Source organism: Micromesistius poutassou (genome assembly GCF_964030765.1).
Source record: "Micromesistius poutassou genome assembly, chromosome: 24".
In the NCBI taxonomy this organism is placed as follows: Eukaryota; Metazoa; Chordata; class Actinopteri; order Gadiformes; family Gadidae; genus Micromesistius; species Micromesistius poutassou.
The window spans coordinates 806084-824670 of record NC_140294.1 but is presented as its reverse complement, the minus strand read 5'-3'; the positions used below and the strand labels follow the sequence as shown (position 1 = coordinate 824670).

Genomic DNA, 18587 nt, shown 5'->3' with positions numbered 1-18587 from the left:
TGCGTCCGAAGGCGAAGGTGGGGCGGATTCTTTTTTATTTTTTCGCTCGTCAACTCTTTGCTAGGGAGTAGCAAGTTGGAAGGAAGCGCATTGTTGTCAGGAAAAAAAACAAAAACCTAAAGTTGAGCAGCCTGCGGATGAGGGCGCAGGAGACGGAGAGGTGAGTCCAGACCAGAGGAGCGCGCGTCTTGTTGTGCAGCCAGCAGCCATCAGCAGGGGGTCCCGGCCGGGGCTGCAGGAGTCCCGACACACCGCGGTGAGTTGGGAATGTCTTTCTTCCGAGTTGCCCCCCATGCACATAACTCTCTATACCCACCCCGCCACTTGCTTTCCTACCTTATGGATGTGATGCTCTGTTTCTGAATGATATACAGTGGATCGTATGTTGTCTGGGCCAGTGGCGTCTGGGGACAATTTTTCTGGGGAGGCGTTTTACTCCGATCCAGCGTTTTTCTAACCGAGGCGTAACCCCCCAAAACATGGGCGAAGTTGTGTTATGCATGTAGGCCTGTATGATTTTCCGTGTTGATTCTATGGAGTCGCATTGTAGCGCTTGCTTCTTCTTCCTGGGCCACGTTTGATAGTTCTCCTTTTTTTTTCTGTGGTGCGCTCCTAAAATGGTGGCTCTCTTCCTTCATTTATGATCACAGTCAGGGAATTTGCAGACATTATCATAAGCAGCGTCTCGGTATAACCTGTTGGCCCTGCTGAGGGCAAACACGGGCCCGCCCGCAGCTCCAACGGTTTGTTTGGTTTTATCTGCATCTGTTTCAGCCCTACTGGCGTAATCTTAGTCCATGACAAAAGCAACATTTATAAATACATTAAACATGTGCCGAGTACACTTTAAATCAACAAACTGAGAGGGAATGGGCCTACAATCCAGAAACCCAGCGATGCTTTACATGTCCATGTTCATTTCGAGTTAAAACACAAATAATAATAATAATAACACTATCTTCATACAATAGTGGAAAGTTGCTCCATAAATGTACGGTTGTTGGGGAGAAGCTGTTGGGGTCATTCGCAGCCTCCCCTCCCTGCAGTTAGTTATGTTTCCCGTGGTCAGGGTTTTGTGGTTTCGCACCGTTAACCTCTTTTAACTCCAGCGAATGACATTTATTTTGATGACATTTGATGACATTTGTCTGTAACTACAACGCTTGATACTCATTGACATGTAAAAAACGTAAAAAAAAAACGATTTCAAACTGGGTTGAGAGAGTACATTTGTTTGCTGTTTGTGGGTGTGAACGAGAGATAACGTTACCGCACGTCTCCATTCAACTTATCGTGTGTGTGTGTGTGTCTGCTTCACTCGACTCTAAAGAGAGGTTCCATTTCGAGAGCAGCCAGTTCTCCTGTCCCAGCGCCGCACGTCCACGCGCCCCGTCAATCACCGACGCCATGGCGTCCAGCAAGAACAAGAACCAGAGCTCCCTGGTGCTCCACAAGGTCATCATGGTGGGCAGCGGCGGCGTGGGCAAGTCCGCCCTGACCCTGCAGTTCATGTATGACGAGGTGAGGCCCACTTCTCCGCCGCTGGCCCCCCCCACCGGGTTCCTGATAACGGCTCTCCCTATCGCCCGACCTTACAGTGCGGGTTAGGTGTGTCACCCTACCGTGTGGCTGAGGGCCACTGGCCGGACGCGAGGTCACGTCTTTGGCTCGTGAAAGCAGTAGTACTAGCAGCAGCAGTTACAGTATCGGAGGTCATAGTTGTAGCAGTAATAATAATAACAACTGTAGTAGGAATAGTCAAAGTAACAGTAACAATATAAGTATTAGCAGTAATAGGAACCGTAGTAGTATTTGTAAAAGAAGTAGCAGTAATTGTTTTTTGTAAAACTAACAGTAACTGTAGTAGTAGTAGTATTCCCCCAACATATCCATATTGTGTATGTTTTGATAGTGTGATCATGTGAGCAGGTTCCGCATTTAAGAGATTTTTCACACTCTCCTCAAGATGCAAAGATCAGAATTTAGTTTTCCCTGGTGGGAAGTTTGGGGAAAACAAACAGAAAATACACACATTGACTTGGAAAAGAGTGTGAAAAATCACTTCAAGGTTGAACCGTAGTAGTAGTATTTGTAAAAGTAGTAGCAGCAGCAGTAGTTGTAGTAGTGTAGCCCCAAAATATCCATATTGTGTATGTTTTGATAGTATGATTGTAGTAGGTTCAACATTTAAGTGATTTTTCACACTCTTCCCAAAGTCAATTGATGTATTTTCAGTTTGTTCTCCTGAAAATTCCCACCTGGGAAAACTAAGTCTTTATCTTTGCATCTGGTGAAGTGTGTTACAACGTACACAGCCTAAAGGGCTGATTATTGTCCCACGTTCACGCAACGCAATGATTATGCAGACGCTTCGACGCGGTCGTGAACCTGTTTTGATTCTGCGTCATGTTTTAGTGAACCCTTGCGGCTGCGTCGCCTCAACAGAAGGTTAAAAGTTTTGGGTGGCACGCGTCAGGCCCTTGCGGTGGACGCAAGGAAGGTCCGCGAGGACGTAAAGAGTCCATAACCCCCTTGCGTTGCGTGAACGTGGGACCATAATCAACCCTTAACACCACCCGACACCTCCTCCTCCTCCACCCCTCCAGTTTGTGGAGGACTACGAGCCCACCAAGGCGGACAGCTACAGGAAGAAGGTGGTGCTGGACGGCGAGGAGGTTCAGATCGACATCCTGGACACGGCGGGCCAGGAGGACTACGCCGCCATCCGGGACAACTACTTCCGCAGCGGCGAGGGCTTCCTGCTCGTCTTCTCCATCACGGAGCAGGAGTCCTTCGCCGCCACCGCAGAGTTCAGGTATGGCGTCCGCGGCTGTTGTTGTTGTTGTTGTTGTTTACCTGATATTACTATCATAGACTTCACTAAAGGCCAAAGTATACCACTCCGTAATCCGTAATCCGACTCCGTCACTACGGAGACCCCTCGAGCGTTCTCAGTTCTCCGTCAGGATGTCGGATACGCAATTCAATTCGCCGCCCGATCGATCTTATATGCTGACTACTAACCATGTAAATAGTGTTGAAAATAAACGTCCAAAAGCTTTTCAAATCTTATTTGGTGTTTCATCAGTCCTTAATGTGCAAAGTAAACACGGTGCAAAGTAAATAAAGGTGCAAAGTCAAACCGGGGGAAAGTGATTCCGGAAATGATTTTGTCAGAGGACCAATCACAGAGCCTCGCCGTCTCCGTTGCCTCGACGGAGAGTTAAAAAACATTGGAATGCGCACGTAGAGCTACGGAGAGGGGTCTCCGACAGGCTCTCCGTCGACGGAGACGGCTCTCCGTGTCTACGCACAGCACATTACGGAGTAGCATAAATCCACCTGAAGGGATACACCGTCAACCACAACGTCCATAAACAAACATTTCAATTTCAACGGCAAATCTGCTACTGCAAACAAAGTTAAGTCTCTCTCTTTCCTTCCTTCCTCTCTCTCTCTCTCTCTCTCTCTCTCTCTCTCTCTCTCTCTCTCTCTCTCTCTCTCTCTCTCTCTCTCTCTCTCTCTCTCTCTCTCTCTCTCTCTCTCTCTCTCTCTCTCTCTCTCTCTCTGTGTGACTGTCTCTCTCTCTCTCTCTCTCTCTCTGTGTGACTGTCTCTCTCTCTCTCTCTCTCTCTCTGTGTGACTGTCTCTCTCTCTCTCTCTCTCTCTCTCCCCCCTCAGGGAGCAGATCCTGCGGGTGAAGGAGGAGGAGGCCATCCCTCTGCTGCTGGTGGGCAACAAGTCTGACCTGGAGGAGCGGCGCCACGTCTCCGCCGACGAGGCGGCCGCCCGGGCCGCCCAGTGGGGCGGGGTCACCTACGTGGAGACCTCGGCCAAGACGCGGGCCAACGTGGACAAGGTAACGCCGCCCCCCCCACCCTCATGTTAGCGCAGTGTGTGAGTGTTATTGTGTGTGTGTGTGTGTGTGTGTGTGTAAGGACCAATGTGTGTATGTGTGTATGTGTGTGTGGGTTAGGGTCTGTCTGTGTGTGTGTGAGGGTCAATGTGTGTGTGAGGGCCAGTGTGTGTCTGTGTGTGTCTGTGTGTAAGGTCCAGTGTGAGTGTGTGTAGGGCCCTGTGTGTGTGTGTGTCTGTCTGTCTGTCTGTGTGTGTGTGTGTGTGTGGGGGGGGGGGGGGGGGGGGGGTCAGTGTGTGTGCGTGGGGGGGGGGGTCAGGGTCAGTGTGTGTGTGTGTGTGTATGTGTACAACAGTATTGTGATCGACTCGCTGAATCTCCAGTCGGAGTCCTTGTTGCTTCAGTCTTCAGTTCCTGAGCCCATCACATTGAGTCAGCCCATTGAAATGCAAATACATGTCAACATGATCTAAAAAGCCCCCGCGATGACGGAGCTCACGCGAGAGTCCAAAGATGTCATCACTCGAGTCTGAGTCAAGTAGTTCAGGACTCTGACACGACATCTTTTTAATTCCTGCATTTCTTTAGCCCATTGTGCCACACTTCATTCAGTGTGCCAATCGATTTAGTTAGCCATGGGCTTTGAATGCTATTCCTCAATTCGCCCGGTGGTCAATAGGATCTCATTCAGCCCAGTTATGGACAAACCACCACTAGGTTGGGGGCTGTTAGTTGTATCAATGTGTTTTTATTTTCCAACACTTCCATGTCCACCCATGTCCAAAGTCTAGTAGTTTATTGTGAAACAAAAAACGACACAATCATCAAAACCCCAGGCCATAAGAACACGATTCAGGGACATGTGACGGCTGAACCCTACAGTCCAACCTACACTCCAACAGTCTCTGTCTTTATTGGGTTGGATTTGTAAAAAAAAATAGCAAGTTAATGTCTTAACCCGGATTCTGGGGGGAAAAATGCGATTGGACTGCTTATTGCTGACGTATTTGGACATCTCTATCCTTTCTTTCTTTCTTTCTCTCTCTCTCTCTCTCTCTCTCTCTCTCTCTCTCTCTCTCTCTCTCTCTCCCCAGGTGTTCTTTGACCTGATGCGGGAGGTGAGGAAGAAGAAGATGTCTGAGATCAAGGACAAGAACGGGCCGAGCGGCAAGAAGAAGAAGCAGCGCTGCTGCCTCCTCTAACCGGGGGAGGCCAGGTCGCCACGGCAACCACACACACACCACCACCAACACCCCCCCCCCCCCCGGCCCCCATCCCCGCCGGCGAAGCGACAATGCCCCCACATCGGTACAACTAGAAACACACTAAGAGAATCCCCTTGACGACCCAGGGGAGGAGGGGGGTGGTGGTGGGGTGGGGGGGTCCTACCTCGACAACCGGGGGTCCCAGCTTGACGACCGGTCCCAACTCATCTTAGGACCCACTCCTATCCAGGACTGTTGATGTTATGCGTGTGAATGTGTGCGTTACGAATCCAATTCAGCATCTGGGATATATCACTTATTTTTCGTCCCACAGAAATCTTTTTTAATTAATTCCGCGCAGGCCGACCGCGTCAAAAGCCTTCATTCCCTAGGGTGAAAAAAAAATAAAAAGATTTTCATGGGAAAGGTTTGCTGATTTAAGGAAATCCAGTGTGTTTACTCAATTGAATGTAGTCACAACAGGATTTGTTTTGACAAGCCTATTTCTGTATTTTTATACAAAGTCATCATGGGTTACCATAGCTACCCTCCCCCAAATCCCATTACCCCCCCCCAAAATTATACAAGGAGATCACTAAAATGGGACATGTTCAGTGCCAAATATAAACTTCTCGTTCTCATTCCGTGAAATTCGGTGTAAAATGGGTCTGGTGTGGGAACACGTGGTTCCTGGGTCCGGTTCTGAACCGGTAAATGAGGCCGCGAATGACTCCCACTGCTTTAATCTCGACATTTTACGGCTCTATTCTGACTCTCGTGGTCCTGGTATTTGAGTCGGGTCAGGGGTGATTTCCTTTTAGAAAAAGAAAAACGTGAATTATCTTCCCTTGTGTCGTATAATCAATGAGAACATTTTCACGACGAACAAGCCACAGATATTAAACCCGTCGTGAATGACCCATTACAATAAATCTGCACAATTCCGGAAACGACTGTTCCGTGGTAGGACTGAGGGGGGGGGGAACGGAAGTATTTCATGCTGACCTTTTTGTTTGAACTGCTAATTAGATGGTCACTAGTTTTTGAGTTCTGTCACCAAAGTGCAGTTAACATGGGACAAAACCAAAGAGACACCAGCCAATGTCATGGCTGGGCCAATGGCGGCAAAGGAGCTAAAGCCATTGGTCGAGTGTGTTAGTGGTACAGTTGGGAGCGCTCCGATGCTCTTTGCTTACCAAACAACGTGTATGTTGATGGTGGAACCGTCTTCATTCATTCATTCATTCATGACAAATGTCCTTCCTCTTCCATATTGCGACAGACCGAACTACAGAAGTGTGTGGTCATTGGTTGTTTCTACAGTCGCCCGTGATTGCACACAGGCTCCACGGACAAACCTGTGAGTCATGTGGTGAATGTTGATTGTCGTCTACTTCACTCAAACCCGTTTAGACCGGAAAAGGGGACTCTATTCACCCATTCATTGTTCGTAGCACATACGTATATATTTGTATTTTCACGGAGTCTGTGATTTTTTTTTTTTTATATATTGGTGTGTCACACATTTGTAACACAAACTCAATACATTGACCTGCACATAAAGCAAGTATGCAGTAAATACCTTTATAACTGTATTATATATTTGTATTAATAAAGAAAATCATATTTCACAAAGTGAGCCCTCTGGTCGTGTACATGTATACACGTACACCGAATGACTAATGTTGTAAAGAATACAATAGAAGTATGCAAAACAGAACTAGATGTATATATGTTTCACCACTAGATGGCAGACTAACCTTAACTTGCAGCTCGTAAGACCCTGAAGCGCCAGTCACTACATTACACTATTTATTTAGTAAGTCGATATGCAGGGTTCATGTTGGAACAAGGCACGGACGTTAGATGTGCTTTATTTTGGGACTAGAATGAGGAACAGGTGATTTGAGTTATGTACAGTTTGAAGCAGGGTCACTATACAGTAGCCATGTGAGTGATTTAATAATGTAAGGGATTTATGTAAGGAACTGGGTTAGGTTGGTTGTTGAAAACAACCAACAATAGCTGCAACTCAAATATTCTTCCTTCACATTATCCTGTTATCTGTTACACTCATTAAACATTTTTATTCCAGTTATCTGTTAGGCCTAATGCTAAAACAATGTTGGTATTTTATGATTCTTAACAAAAAAGTTCCAAAAATGCCAAACATCTGCCACACCCAGTATTCAATGCTTTTACTACTACTACTAATGCTACAATACTTATACTAGTAGTCGTGCTACTGCTACTTCTACTGCATTTAATAATATACATCTTGATGTTATTAATAATTAGATTAAATATTTTTTCAGTTCAAAGTAGTATCACATGTTAACCGTTAAAACTCCTCAATATTAGCCTTTGACCTGCTTTGGAAAAGTAAAAAGACCTACATATTGCCTTAAAGTGAGAGTGTAGGGGCATCAGAAGAGAAGCAACAGCAGGTGTTTGACTTTAACTGACCAGAGTCCAGTGTGATCTTCAGTAACCCAGTTAGTTAACTGGCCGGATGAATAAAGTTCAATAAACCTCAAATCATTATCTAATAATATACATGGGGAACTATTTCAGTGTGTGGGTCATATAAATGGATGTGTAAATCTTCAAATATGTATCGAACCAAATCAAAGCAATCGAATGAGTTACCTTCAGCTTAAAGGTGCTGTAGGTAAGATCTGAGAGTTGTAAAGAGAGAGAGAGAGGTTGTGGAACAACCCAAAAGACATCGCCCTCCTCTCTGCTCCCTCCCTCCCTACGTTTCTCCACCATTGAGTGGTGAAGTGTTTCATTCATAGACCGGTGATTGACAGGCAAGATGGATTCCCTGAACCAATCAGGAAGTAAACAGACACAGATATTATCACAGAGCATTTCACGCCCTTATAGCTGACGTTTCAGCTATGAGAATTCTCTAAAATAACAACTCTTAAATCTTCCCTACAACACATCAGTCCTTTGCTAAAGAGCACTTCATCAGAGGGCTGACACATTCTGTTCAAACCGGTTCACAAAAACCCTGTCCTGTGTGTTCACGCCAGCCGGGGTGTCCTCAGCCAAGAGGCGGAGCTCTCTCCCCCCCCCCCCGCCCCCCCCCACCTTAGCGAAGCCTCAGAAGTTGCCGGAACGACACTGGAAGTGTACAACCTAAGCCTCTTAACTGTAATTCACTGAGCCTCCAGAGTCCAGCACAGCACAGCCGGGATCAGGACAATGTGAGGAGCCGGGTCCCGTCTAAAGTCTACACCTCAGACCTGGTGGGGCTGTGGTGTTTACCCGTCTGACAACAGCGCTGAGGCTCACGTTGTTGTCTCTGCGTGGATCGGATAACACGATGGCTTGAAGACCTCCAGAGAGACAGAGAGAGAGACAGACAGAGAGATGCTGACCGGAGACGTGGTGGGCATGTGGGTGGTGGCCCTTAGTGACGGCGTGTACCGGATAGAGTTTTCTCACGGCACCACCACGGGCAAGCGCGTGGTGTACGTCAACGGACAGGTAGGCCCGTGGCCTGGACGCTCCTCTAGGGTCATTTGTAATATTGTGTCTTTCTACTGCTGCCCAGGGCAGGTTTGGTGTAAGGCTGCGGGCTGTCACATCCGAGAAAGAGCCTGGCTCCACCTTGAAACGGTTTTCTGCCGGTACTCAGAGAGGAGCAGAATAGAGTGGACGGGAGAGTTAAAGGGGGGGGATATCGTGCCCCCAGCTGTGAGTGTGATTAGCCATTACAAAGCCGTTTGAAAATCTCCCTTTCGCTGTGCCGTAGTGCATCACTAGTGGGCGTGTCCACCTAGATGTGTGACGGATAGATGAGCAAACATTTGCCACGGTCCACTGGGTAGGCGGGGGGACTGATCTGTCCCAACGTAGATCTAGGCGGCCAATCACACTCACAACTGATGGCATGACGTCATCCCTTTAAATAAAATGAATCAATTTGCTTGAGAGGAACATCAAATGCCCTAGCCAGATTGAACCTAGATCTGTGTGTCTAGATCTAGTGTAGAAGATCAGTGTACAGTACATATTTTGACAAAGGTATTCAAATATGTCAAACAGTCATGGTTCTTCACCTTTTTTTTGTCATTTTAATTCTGGAGTTTAGTTTTTATGTTTAGTTTTTTATTCATACATTGCCAAAATGGTTAACATACACAATTTTAGATCAGTTAGACATCCGCACTGATCCTTTAGCATGTATGAATGGGTCCCCCAAAGGAAGCTATTGAAAGCTTTTGAGAGGGGGCCCACAGTTCATAAAGAGAAAAAAATGAATAGTGCAGTGCACAATGTGGTACCGTACATACAGTTGCAAACAAGTTGCAATGCACTACTGAGGTGCAGCGTGCAAAAAGGGGGGGGCAGAGGGGGTCCTATGTCCCCCCCCCCCCCCCCCCGTTGACAGGACAGGGCCGTCCATCCCAGCTCGGGGGGAACTCAAGTCGGGGGCCCTGTGGTTCGTTGCCTCCTTTTTGACAGGAAGTGGTCCGAAGGGACTGGATGTTCAAGCTGGTGGGGAGGGAGGCCTTCACGGTGGGCAGCGCGCGCACCAGAGCCTGCGTCAACATCGAGGCCGTCACCGGCTTCTCCTACGAGTACTCGCTGGAGATCGAGGGCAAGAGCCTGGAGAAGTTCCGCCACGACAGGGCAAAGGTCACCACCACCTGGATCCTGAAGGTGGACGGAGAGGACTGCAGGGTGGTGCTGGGTGAGTGCTCTGAGACCACGTTTAGATTTCCCCCACCTTCTGGTTGAGAACCTAATATTATATAAAACAGCAACATTTCACTACAGTTTCAGCGCTACCGCTGAGGAAACTGACTATACTGAATTGTTGTTCTAGATTGGCTGGAAATAGGCCCGGGTGATGTCACTTGGCACCGATTTGAGCCAATCGGGAGCTGCCGTGGCGCTGTCCTTGTGGATCTAGTGTTGACGTTGGCGATTTAATGTGCCACTGCACAATAATTACCTCAGGTGTTGTTCCGGCATTCTGATTGGTACGTAGGGAACTCCAAGTTCTATTATAACCCTCTTGGGAAAATAAAAAGATAACTAGGGAGGAAAATGCAGGTCAAGGTTCTTCCATTGAAGATCACTCATTAACAGTAGTTGCTTGTCTGGAATGATGAATGATGTCTCAGCGTGAAATAACAGAAACTACCAGCAGCAGCAGTAGTAGCAGTGACCGGATGATTTCAGTTGTATACAGTGAACGGACGAAACAAACCATGTCTCTTTCGGATAGAATGGGGCGTTGGATTATTACCTTGGCACTCCAAAAAATAACTCATAAATGATGTACTTCCAACAGAAAAGGACACTATGGATGTGTGGTGCAACGGACAGAAAATGGACACAACGGTGAGGTTCCCGATGGATGAACGCGTCGGGACACGTACGGTCATTGTGTGGTTCTCTATACCGTGCGCCTAAAACTGTGTTTCTCCCTCCCGGTTGGGACTGTTGTGTGCAGGGCGAGTTTGTTGACGAAGGCACCGAGACCCACTTCTCCGTGGGCGACCACGAGTGCTGCATAAAGGCCACGAGCGGTGGTGGGAGGAAGAAGAGCGGCATCGTGCACTATCTGCTGCTCGACGGAGAGACGATGCCCGCACTATGACAGCAACTTTGAACCAAATACATTAATAGCAATAATAATAGTCAGTCCGTTATTATTATTGTTATTAATAATAAAAATAATAATTATAATGTCTCTCAAATATACATTCTTCTTCATCTTCTTCTTGTTATTATTATTATTATTATTATCATGATACAACAATGCTACGTGATTGTTTGATGAGATGGATCATTGTGTTGTCTTTCGTTTTTCTAAGTAAGTCCACTTTTCTGGTGAGATGTGTACAATGATCAAATAAAGCATGTTTTGAGCATCGGCGTATGGCCTTACTGTAACTTACTGTATATTTAATGGCGCAGATGGTTATTACACTGTACACATGTCATTTTTTAATCCCAGATAAACACGTTTTAAGCACTTTGCATACAACACTCTTACGTTGAAAGCATACCATTGGCAGCAGTGCGATATACATCGTACACTGCATAAACACGAGAATATGTCCTTAGAATTAACCGAGTGGGATTTCTCATTGAACCTGCGCGTCCCTGTTGCGCAGCAGTAACGCAGTGTGCAGCTTCTCGAAGTGAAAGGGAACAGACGTTTTTCCAAGAGGAAACACACTCACACTGTAGCGTCCTGCCCTGGACGTACACTGCCTACGTTAACGGAATAGATACACCAGCGTGCACTGGGAATCACTCAGTGTGTTCGGTCCTGTCGGTGGCCGTATTTCAGGGTTTTCCCTTCCTCTTCGGCGCGGGGGGTTTATCTCAGCGGGACCGGGGGCCAGCTACTGGAGTTTGGACCGGGGCTCTGCGGCTGGTCACACACACTCGACATTCAACGAGGAACGGGACTCGGAGCGGTCTGGCACCCGAACGCACCACGGACTCACCCCTGGCTGAAATCCACGGTGGATCGGGTTTGATTCGTCCTTGAACCGGTTGGCAGCTTCGTCCACCCGTCCTCGCGTGGGAACGAGCCGCCCTTGTCATTTTAAGGACACTTTCCGGGGGGGTGGAGATTTTCCCCGAGTTATTCGCTCACCCACCCGGCTCGAACGCGCCAGCTTGTTAGCATTAGCAACCCCCGACTAGCTAGCCACCTAGCAGGGAGGCCTTTCCCATCCATCGCTCCTCGTCCTAAACATTGTGATGATACATGGCTGTGAGTAACCACCAGCCTTTTAATGCCGACCGCGACACACCGGAACACAAAGCCTGAGTGTGTGTTGTGACATGGTGCCCGTGTGGCCCCTGTAGCAGGGATGTGGGGACGCGGTGAGCATCTGTCTCTCCTCCAGGACTGAGTGGGACCCCCTCGGCTCGGTGGGTCGGGACTCCTGGCGCCACAGCAGCGGCGGCCACTAGATGAGTGGCGTTCCGCACCAGGCGACAACACATCCGAGTATCCCGCGGTAGTCGGAATCCACACCCGCTATTTAGTCTTTCCCCTGTGATATCGCGTGGATTTGCTTGGCCAGTGGTTTTATTGTTGGGGGAGAACTTAAGGAGCAATCGACCACCACCCCCCCCCCCCTCACTGCAACATGAACTACCAGCAGCACCTGGCCAATTCGGCCGCGATCCGAACCGAGATCCAGCGGTTCGAGTCCGTCCACCCCAACATCTACTCCATCTACGAGCTGCTGGAGCGGGTCGAGGAGCCTCTGCTGCAGAACCAGATCCGAGAACATGTCATCGCCATCGAAGGTAAGGAAAGCCCTTATCCTCAGTCCTCAGTCCTCAGCACGGGCCATTCTTGGAGATGTGTGGGACCACAAACCAACACACCTCGTGTGGGTGGTCATCTTATGAGTCGTTTTCCATGACCGGACGGCCAGCAGGCTGCGGTTGTGTTGCACTGGAACCTCGTCACATAGGATGTCGCAGTTCCCTCACCTGTGGTCATCATGCACATCATGCCTGGCCCGCAGCCCAGCCCCTTGAACCTCTGCACTCAATATGGCACATGATATACATACATGCCTCCCCTGAGAGTTAACGTAGAGGAGTGATCGTGCCATGGTTAATATACAGGTATTATATTGATGCTTAGGAAAGTGTTTATTATACTGAGGGAGCCTGTTGTTGTTGTGTTTGTTGTTGTTATCCCTTACTCAAATGAACGGCTGAGGCAAGAGATTGATATTCGGGCTATCTTTTGCGCTTCATTCTAGATTTGTCTCCGAAACATCACTTCCACGATGCGCAATTTCTAGTTTATTTGCCTAATTGTATGTCCCCATACCCAATACTTGTATGATAGATCCGCAATCCAAAGCATGCAATGTTGGCCTACTTTTTGAACAGCCTTTCTTGTTTTTTGTAATCGTACACGTTGTAACATAATAGACATCAGCATGACTGCAAGGATAGGCCAACAAGGAAAAACGACTGGAGTGCACACACAACACCCAAATCAAATCACCGCAGCAGCAGCAACAGCATTACCCTGGAGACCAGAGACACACAGTAGCGTGTGAAATGGCAGGGGAAAGGGGGCGGGGCTCTGGAGCTGGCCCGCATCTGCACGGATGGATGTCCGAGTCGGGTAACACAATAGTGACTTGCTGCGCGCACGCACACGCGCACTTACGCACTTACGCACGCACTTACGCACACAGTATTGAGTGGCACACGGTGACTCACTCGGCTAGCTTGCCCTGCTGCTGAAAATAGCTCAAAACATCAGAAGTATTCATCGCCGCGGGCACTGCTGCACAACACATCTTGTTGAGCCTCTTCTGTGTTGCATGTTCAGGAAATGCATGAAAGAACCGATCAGGACCGAGTGCTCGTATTTTCAAATGAGGTTGAGTGACGCAGAACGTCTTTATTATCCACAAAAGGCAATTATAGTCAGGACATCAACTCAATCCTGTATTGGCTCATCCTGATTTGGATAATAGTAACTATACTACTGTGTGTGTGTGTGTGTGTGTGTGTGTGTGTGTGTGTGTGTGTGTGTGTGTGTGTGTGTGTGTGTGTGTGTGTGTTCACCTAGACTCTGCATAGCCATTCAGTCCCCCCCGCCCACTATTGTCTGTTGTACATCCTGGCACCTAATACACCTAGTACGCACTTAATGTTTGTTGTATTTATTCATAGTACTTAATTGTGTAGCATCTGCAGTAGCTAACTATCACTGCTGTATACGGGGAATGGGATAGCCTGGCGATTGTCAGTACTTGCACTTGGTTCTATGAACATCTTTACTGCGCCGACAGCGATATATTGTTTCACTTCTTATGAAAAATGTACTTATTGTAAGTCGCTTTGGATAAAAGCGTCTACTAAATTGTGTGTGTGTGTGTGTGTGTGTGTGTGTGTGTGTGTGTGTGTGTGTGTGTGTGTGTGTGTGTGTGTGTGTGTGTGTGTGCGTGTGCGCACATGCATTAGGCTCGCAGAGCTTTGCGGGCCAAGGGATTCTGGGTGTGAATCATCATGTGTTGCCGTTCACTGCCTGACCCTTATTTGCATCTGTCGTGCGTGTCGCGGCCTGCGTGCGCATGAGTCAGCCGTGCGTGTGTGTGGGTTATTTGGATCTGTCCGCATCTGTGCTTTTGTGTCTGTGCCACTGCCACTAAGCGGTGCGTGTCTGTGTTTGCGGATGTATGTATGCACAGGTGCACATGTAAGTTCTTTCAGAGCATGTGCACAGTTCATACGTGTTCTGTGTATCCTTGTGTGGGTGTTTCTGTGTGTGTGTGTGTGTGTGTGTGTGTGTGTGTGTGTGTGTGTGTGTGTCTGGGTGTGTGTGTTTACCGTTTTCGTCCACGTAGCGCTACCAGGTGTCATTGACCTATTGTTCTCTGTGTGGCCCGAGAGGAACCAGGGTCGCTGCACCAGCAGCTCTCCATGTGAACGGTCCCCGCTGGTCGCGGTCAAACAAGAGGGTCATTCTATGTCACACAAAGGCAATCATTTTAATAAGGACTTTCGTTTCCTTTTTGATTGTCTGCTTCCCCGTCACACAATAGAGGAGCTTTATGTTTAATTCAAATCGTAATGTTTGCATATCAATCCGTAACTCTGGCATTGGCCTGTGATTTTGCTGATTTTTTTTCGGCTGCACAGAGGCAAGGCCTCCTTGCTTTATTCAATCTAAACATTGAACCCCAAAGTCCCATGTCTTTCTCTCTGATCCAGCCTGTTATCATACTGTTAGTGATCCAAGTCGAATCATGACTTGGGAGTTAAGGGTAGGCACCCTCAACTCAACTGGACGTCGTGATGAGTTCTGAGCATGCCCACCCCTGTATCAACACCAATCAGAACCTTGCAGTAGGTCTTCCACGGGGCCCTCCCTATCACCTGGGCTACCCTAGTCCGTGGCGCCCGCTTGGTGGCTGTTTGAATGGGACCACATGCTTTCTTATGACAGACCGCCTCTGTCATCAACACGTGTCCTACTTAGCTCTCGTCTCTTCCTCCCCCTCTCCCTTCCTCCTCCCCATACGAGTGTTGGGATTATACCGCCATTATGCTCCTGCTTATGTCCTTAGTACCGTAATGCTAACTGTGACAGAGTTGCTAGCCTGTTTGTCGGGGGGGGGGGGGGGGGGGGGGACATGGCGTGTGTATGGCGAGTGTAGCACACATTAACAAGAAGTGAATTGTTTTGCGTTGATTGCGTAGCTCCTGGGTGGTTCAATTCTGTTGGAGTGGACAGATGGGTTAGATGGCCATAAATTAAGACGCACATCATTCAATTGGTTTCAATCTGCTTCGTGATTAGGTTATGTGCACCAATATCCAGAAATTAAAACATAAATTGTTTTAAATGACGAGCCCTAACCTAAATAAAGAAATACTCTTGTCTAAACCCATTTCAGGCCTTTTTTTATAATTACACCTATATCATTTGACAGTTCATTCATTGCACCAAACAAGACGCACGTTTCATTGAAGATCTGCCTAACCCTAACCCTATACATTCCCATTCAGTTGTATGTATTTCCCTGATTCCAGCACAGCTGTCTTGTTACCGCCTCTCTCCGTGCCTTCAACCAATCCGGTCGATTTTCAAACAGGATTGTCTCTTCCAGCGGTTGGTCACGGTGAATTCCAGGGGTTGTAATCCACGGCGCGTTCTCCTCTGAGCTCTGAGAGAGAAGGCAGTGCCGTTATCGCCGCTGGCCTAGTTTTTCCCAACCACCTTGAATCAATGTCTTCCCCTCTCCTCCCCCCCACCCCCCCCTCCTCCTCCCAGCGGCGGAGCCCACCGGACATATGGTTCAGCTCAGTGAAAAATGAAACCGCCACCACCGCAGCAGATGATCTCCAACACTGCGACAACTGTGGGGTGGTCTGCAGGGAACATGAGAATGACAAGAACATGGGGTTATTTAGAGGGCTGGAAGTGAGTGCCGGGGGGTGGGGGGGGTCGGGGTCGGGGTGGGGAGGTCACGTGAACAAGGGCAAAGCCGAACGGGGGGTGGAAGTACCTCCGCAGATGGACAGTAGTAGACGTCAACGTTTTCCCCGGGAAGGTGGTAATGTTATCCCCCACCAGGAATGTGTTGTAGCGTGTGCTGTTTTGAGGACATACCACCGGGTTCATCTCACTGATACTAAACCGGATGGAAACCTCAAGGTCACGTCTCACCGGCGTTCGTCCCCGACGACCCTGCCGTCTCGCTTAACGGAGGCTCGTGACCACACCACACACCGCACGGCGTCTTTTCTTAATCCTCTGATGCGGTGCGTCGCTGACACGGCCAAAAAAAACGTCAAACATCGGATAAAAGTCTCTCTTTCTGCCGACGGTCGACAGACCTGTCAATCAGACGGGGAGGGGGAAACGGCTGCAACCGGCCCGCAGCTGGAGTCGGAGCACAGAAGAGCACAAACCAATACAGGGCCTGACGGAGGCTGGACAGTGACGGACGCGCGTGCATAATATAGACACACAGTGCGTGCAGGCGAGCCATAATGAGATAGTCCTCCTAGTGCTCCCTTCAGTGGCCAATTATCCATTCACTCTTGTTGCGGTTGTTGTTATCTGAGATCTGCTGGCAGTAACGCTATCACGCCGTCCAAGCGGTTCACATTGAGGCCCCCGTGACCGGCCGTCCTCTCCTCCCCGCCAAAGTGTGATTATGCAATGCGCCGGGCATCGGCGTTACCGTGACGACGGTTGCTGAAGACAATGGCAAGCGAGAGGGGATTCTTTTTATACGTTTTTTTTTTGTTGTTTCTTTTAAAGCGAGGGCTTTTCATCCCCGGCGTTACGTAAGCGGAGCCCTCTTCGCTCTCTGTCCGTCTCGAGAGGTTACACGTGGCTCTCTGCACCTTTTTTGTTCTACCTCATGTCCTACATCCCCTCCTCCCTCCTGCATGCTGACAACATTGAATTAAAGGCCATCTACATGGTACCGTATTGTTTTACCCCCCCCCTCCCGCCCCGCACCCCCATGCGAGGGGCCATGTCATCATTCAGGGGGACTGGGTCCTGCATTGGCCTCTTTTAGTTTCTGCCGCTGTACTTTGATTCAGTGGGGATGCTCTGCCAGCGTTGGCGAGCCGCGCCACTTAGTCTCAATGTACTCTGTCGAAACCCCAGACCTCATCTGTCTCCGAGTGCAGTCGGGGGCTCAGGCCCACCTGGGGCCCCGGGGCCCACCTGATCGCTACATCATCACATGGACGAGAGACGCACTTATTCAGTTGCTGTACTTGTAAATTGCTATACATATCCGTGGGTCCTTCAAATGTTTTCACTCTCTCACTATACCCAACGCTGTCGCCACAGCAACACTACCATCACCAGAGCACCGTCCCCACAGCACCGTCGCCACAGCATCAGCACCGTCGCCGCAGCAACACCACCGTTAACCACAGCAACACTGCCATCACCAGAGCACCATCCCCACAACATCGGCACCATCGCCACAGCATCAGCACCATCGCCACAGCGACATGATCTCCACAGCAACACGACCATCACCACAGCAACACGACCATCACCCCAGCAACAATATTGCCACCGGCAACATGAAAACTTTCTTCCTTCAAGCTATTTTTATGCCAAACAACAGCTTCCCCTCTTCTGCCCGCTGTATATTTTATGCGTTTGTCCTGACTTCAGTGTCCTCTGGTGTTGTGGCATATTGATGTGTGGGTGACGGCATGAGACTGTCATGAATAAGAATTGAATTACTGTCCACATCCCCGCCATCGCTGGGGCAGCGCCGCTGTCACCACAGCAACCACGCAAGCAAAAATGACAACATTAGCCACGCCAGTAGGAAGTATGGGGACAACAAACGTGTCGTAAAAAGCCTTCAGTTGAACGTGAACCGTATAAACGGCATGAAATAAGAAGCTCTCCCAGCAGACCCGTTTTGGCAGTAGAATACAATTCCGGTAGGCTGGCAAATCTGTCCGTTATGTCTGGTTTGCTATCCCCTCGTGTGTCCGTGCTGGTCGGTCGTCTCCCAGCTGTCCCTGGGTCTGCTGAAGGCATTTTGCAGAAGGTTTAGTTTCATTTTGGTTGAGTGTGCTGTGCCCCCACCCCCCCCCCCCCCCCCCACCCCCAGGCCAGAACAGTTGTCTCAAGTAGGGAGTATGTGTACTTGAGTTATGTGTACCTGCCTACGTCTTTGAATTACATTTACCACAGCTACTACTACTACTATCGTGTTCCTAGATAATGTAAACAAATGTTTTGCTGGTGTTTTTGTGGCCACAATTTGAAGATATTGATCATTTGTTTTCTGTTATTGGCTATTGACGAAGTGTATTGGTTGAAACCCACTTCAGGTAAGTGGTTTGCATGTGCACTTTGAAATCAACATCACTTAATTAAAGCCATATGATTTAGAGCCTCATCAAATACCGGTTCTGCATTCATCTTATGCCTAGTTGTTGCCGTGGTGTACACAAAGACGTCTATCAAGAGGGCACACTGTACTACACTGTATTACTGTTTGCCG

General features: G+C 48.7%; 2 protein-coding genes across 2 annotated transcripts; both read left to right on the top strand.

Annotated features, from left to right (window-relative positions):
- LOC311369589 (ras-related protein ralB-A-like) lies at window positions 1-6690 on the top strand. The gene is made up of 5 exons (XM_084487794.1): window positions 1-256; window positions 1331-1521; window positions 2607-2815; window positions 3682-3859; window positions 4951-6690. Exons 2-5 carry the CDS (start codon window positions 1408-1410, stop codon window positions 5056-5058), a joined length of 609 nt encoding a protein of 202 aa, XP_084343920.1. The 5' UTR covers window positions 1-256; window positions 1331-1407; the 3' UTR covers window positions 5059-6690.
- Window positions 6691-8442: 1752 nt separating this feature from the next.
- LOC311369591 (fas apoptotic inhibitory molecule 1-like) lies at window positions 8443-10684 on the top strand (the record flags this gene model as incomplete). The annotated part of the gene is made up of 4 exons (XM_084487796.1): window positions 8443-8559; window positions 9541-9769; window positions 10376-10425; window positions 10538-10684. The coding sequence occupies 4 exons, from the start codon at window positions 8443-8445 to the stop codon at window positions 10682-10684; spliced, it is 543 nt and encodes a 180-aa protein (XP_084343922.1).
- Between the last annotated feature and the right edge of the window lie 7903 nt (window positions 10685-18587).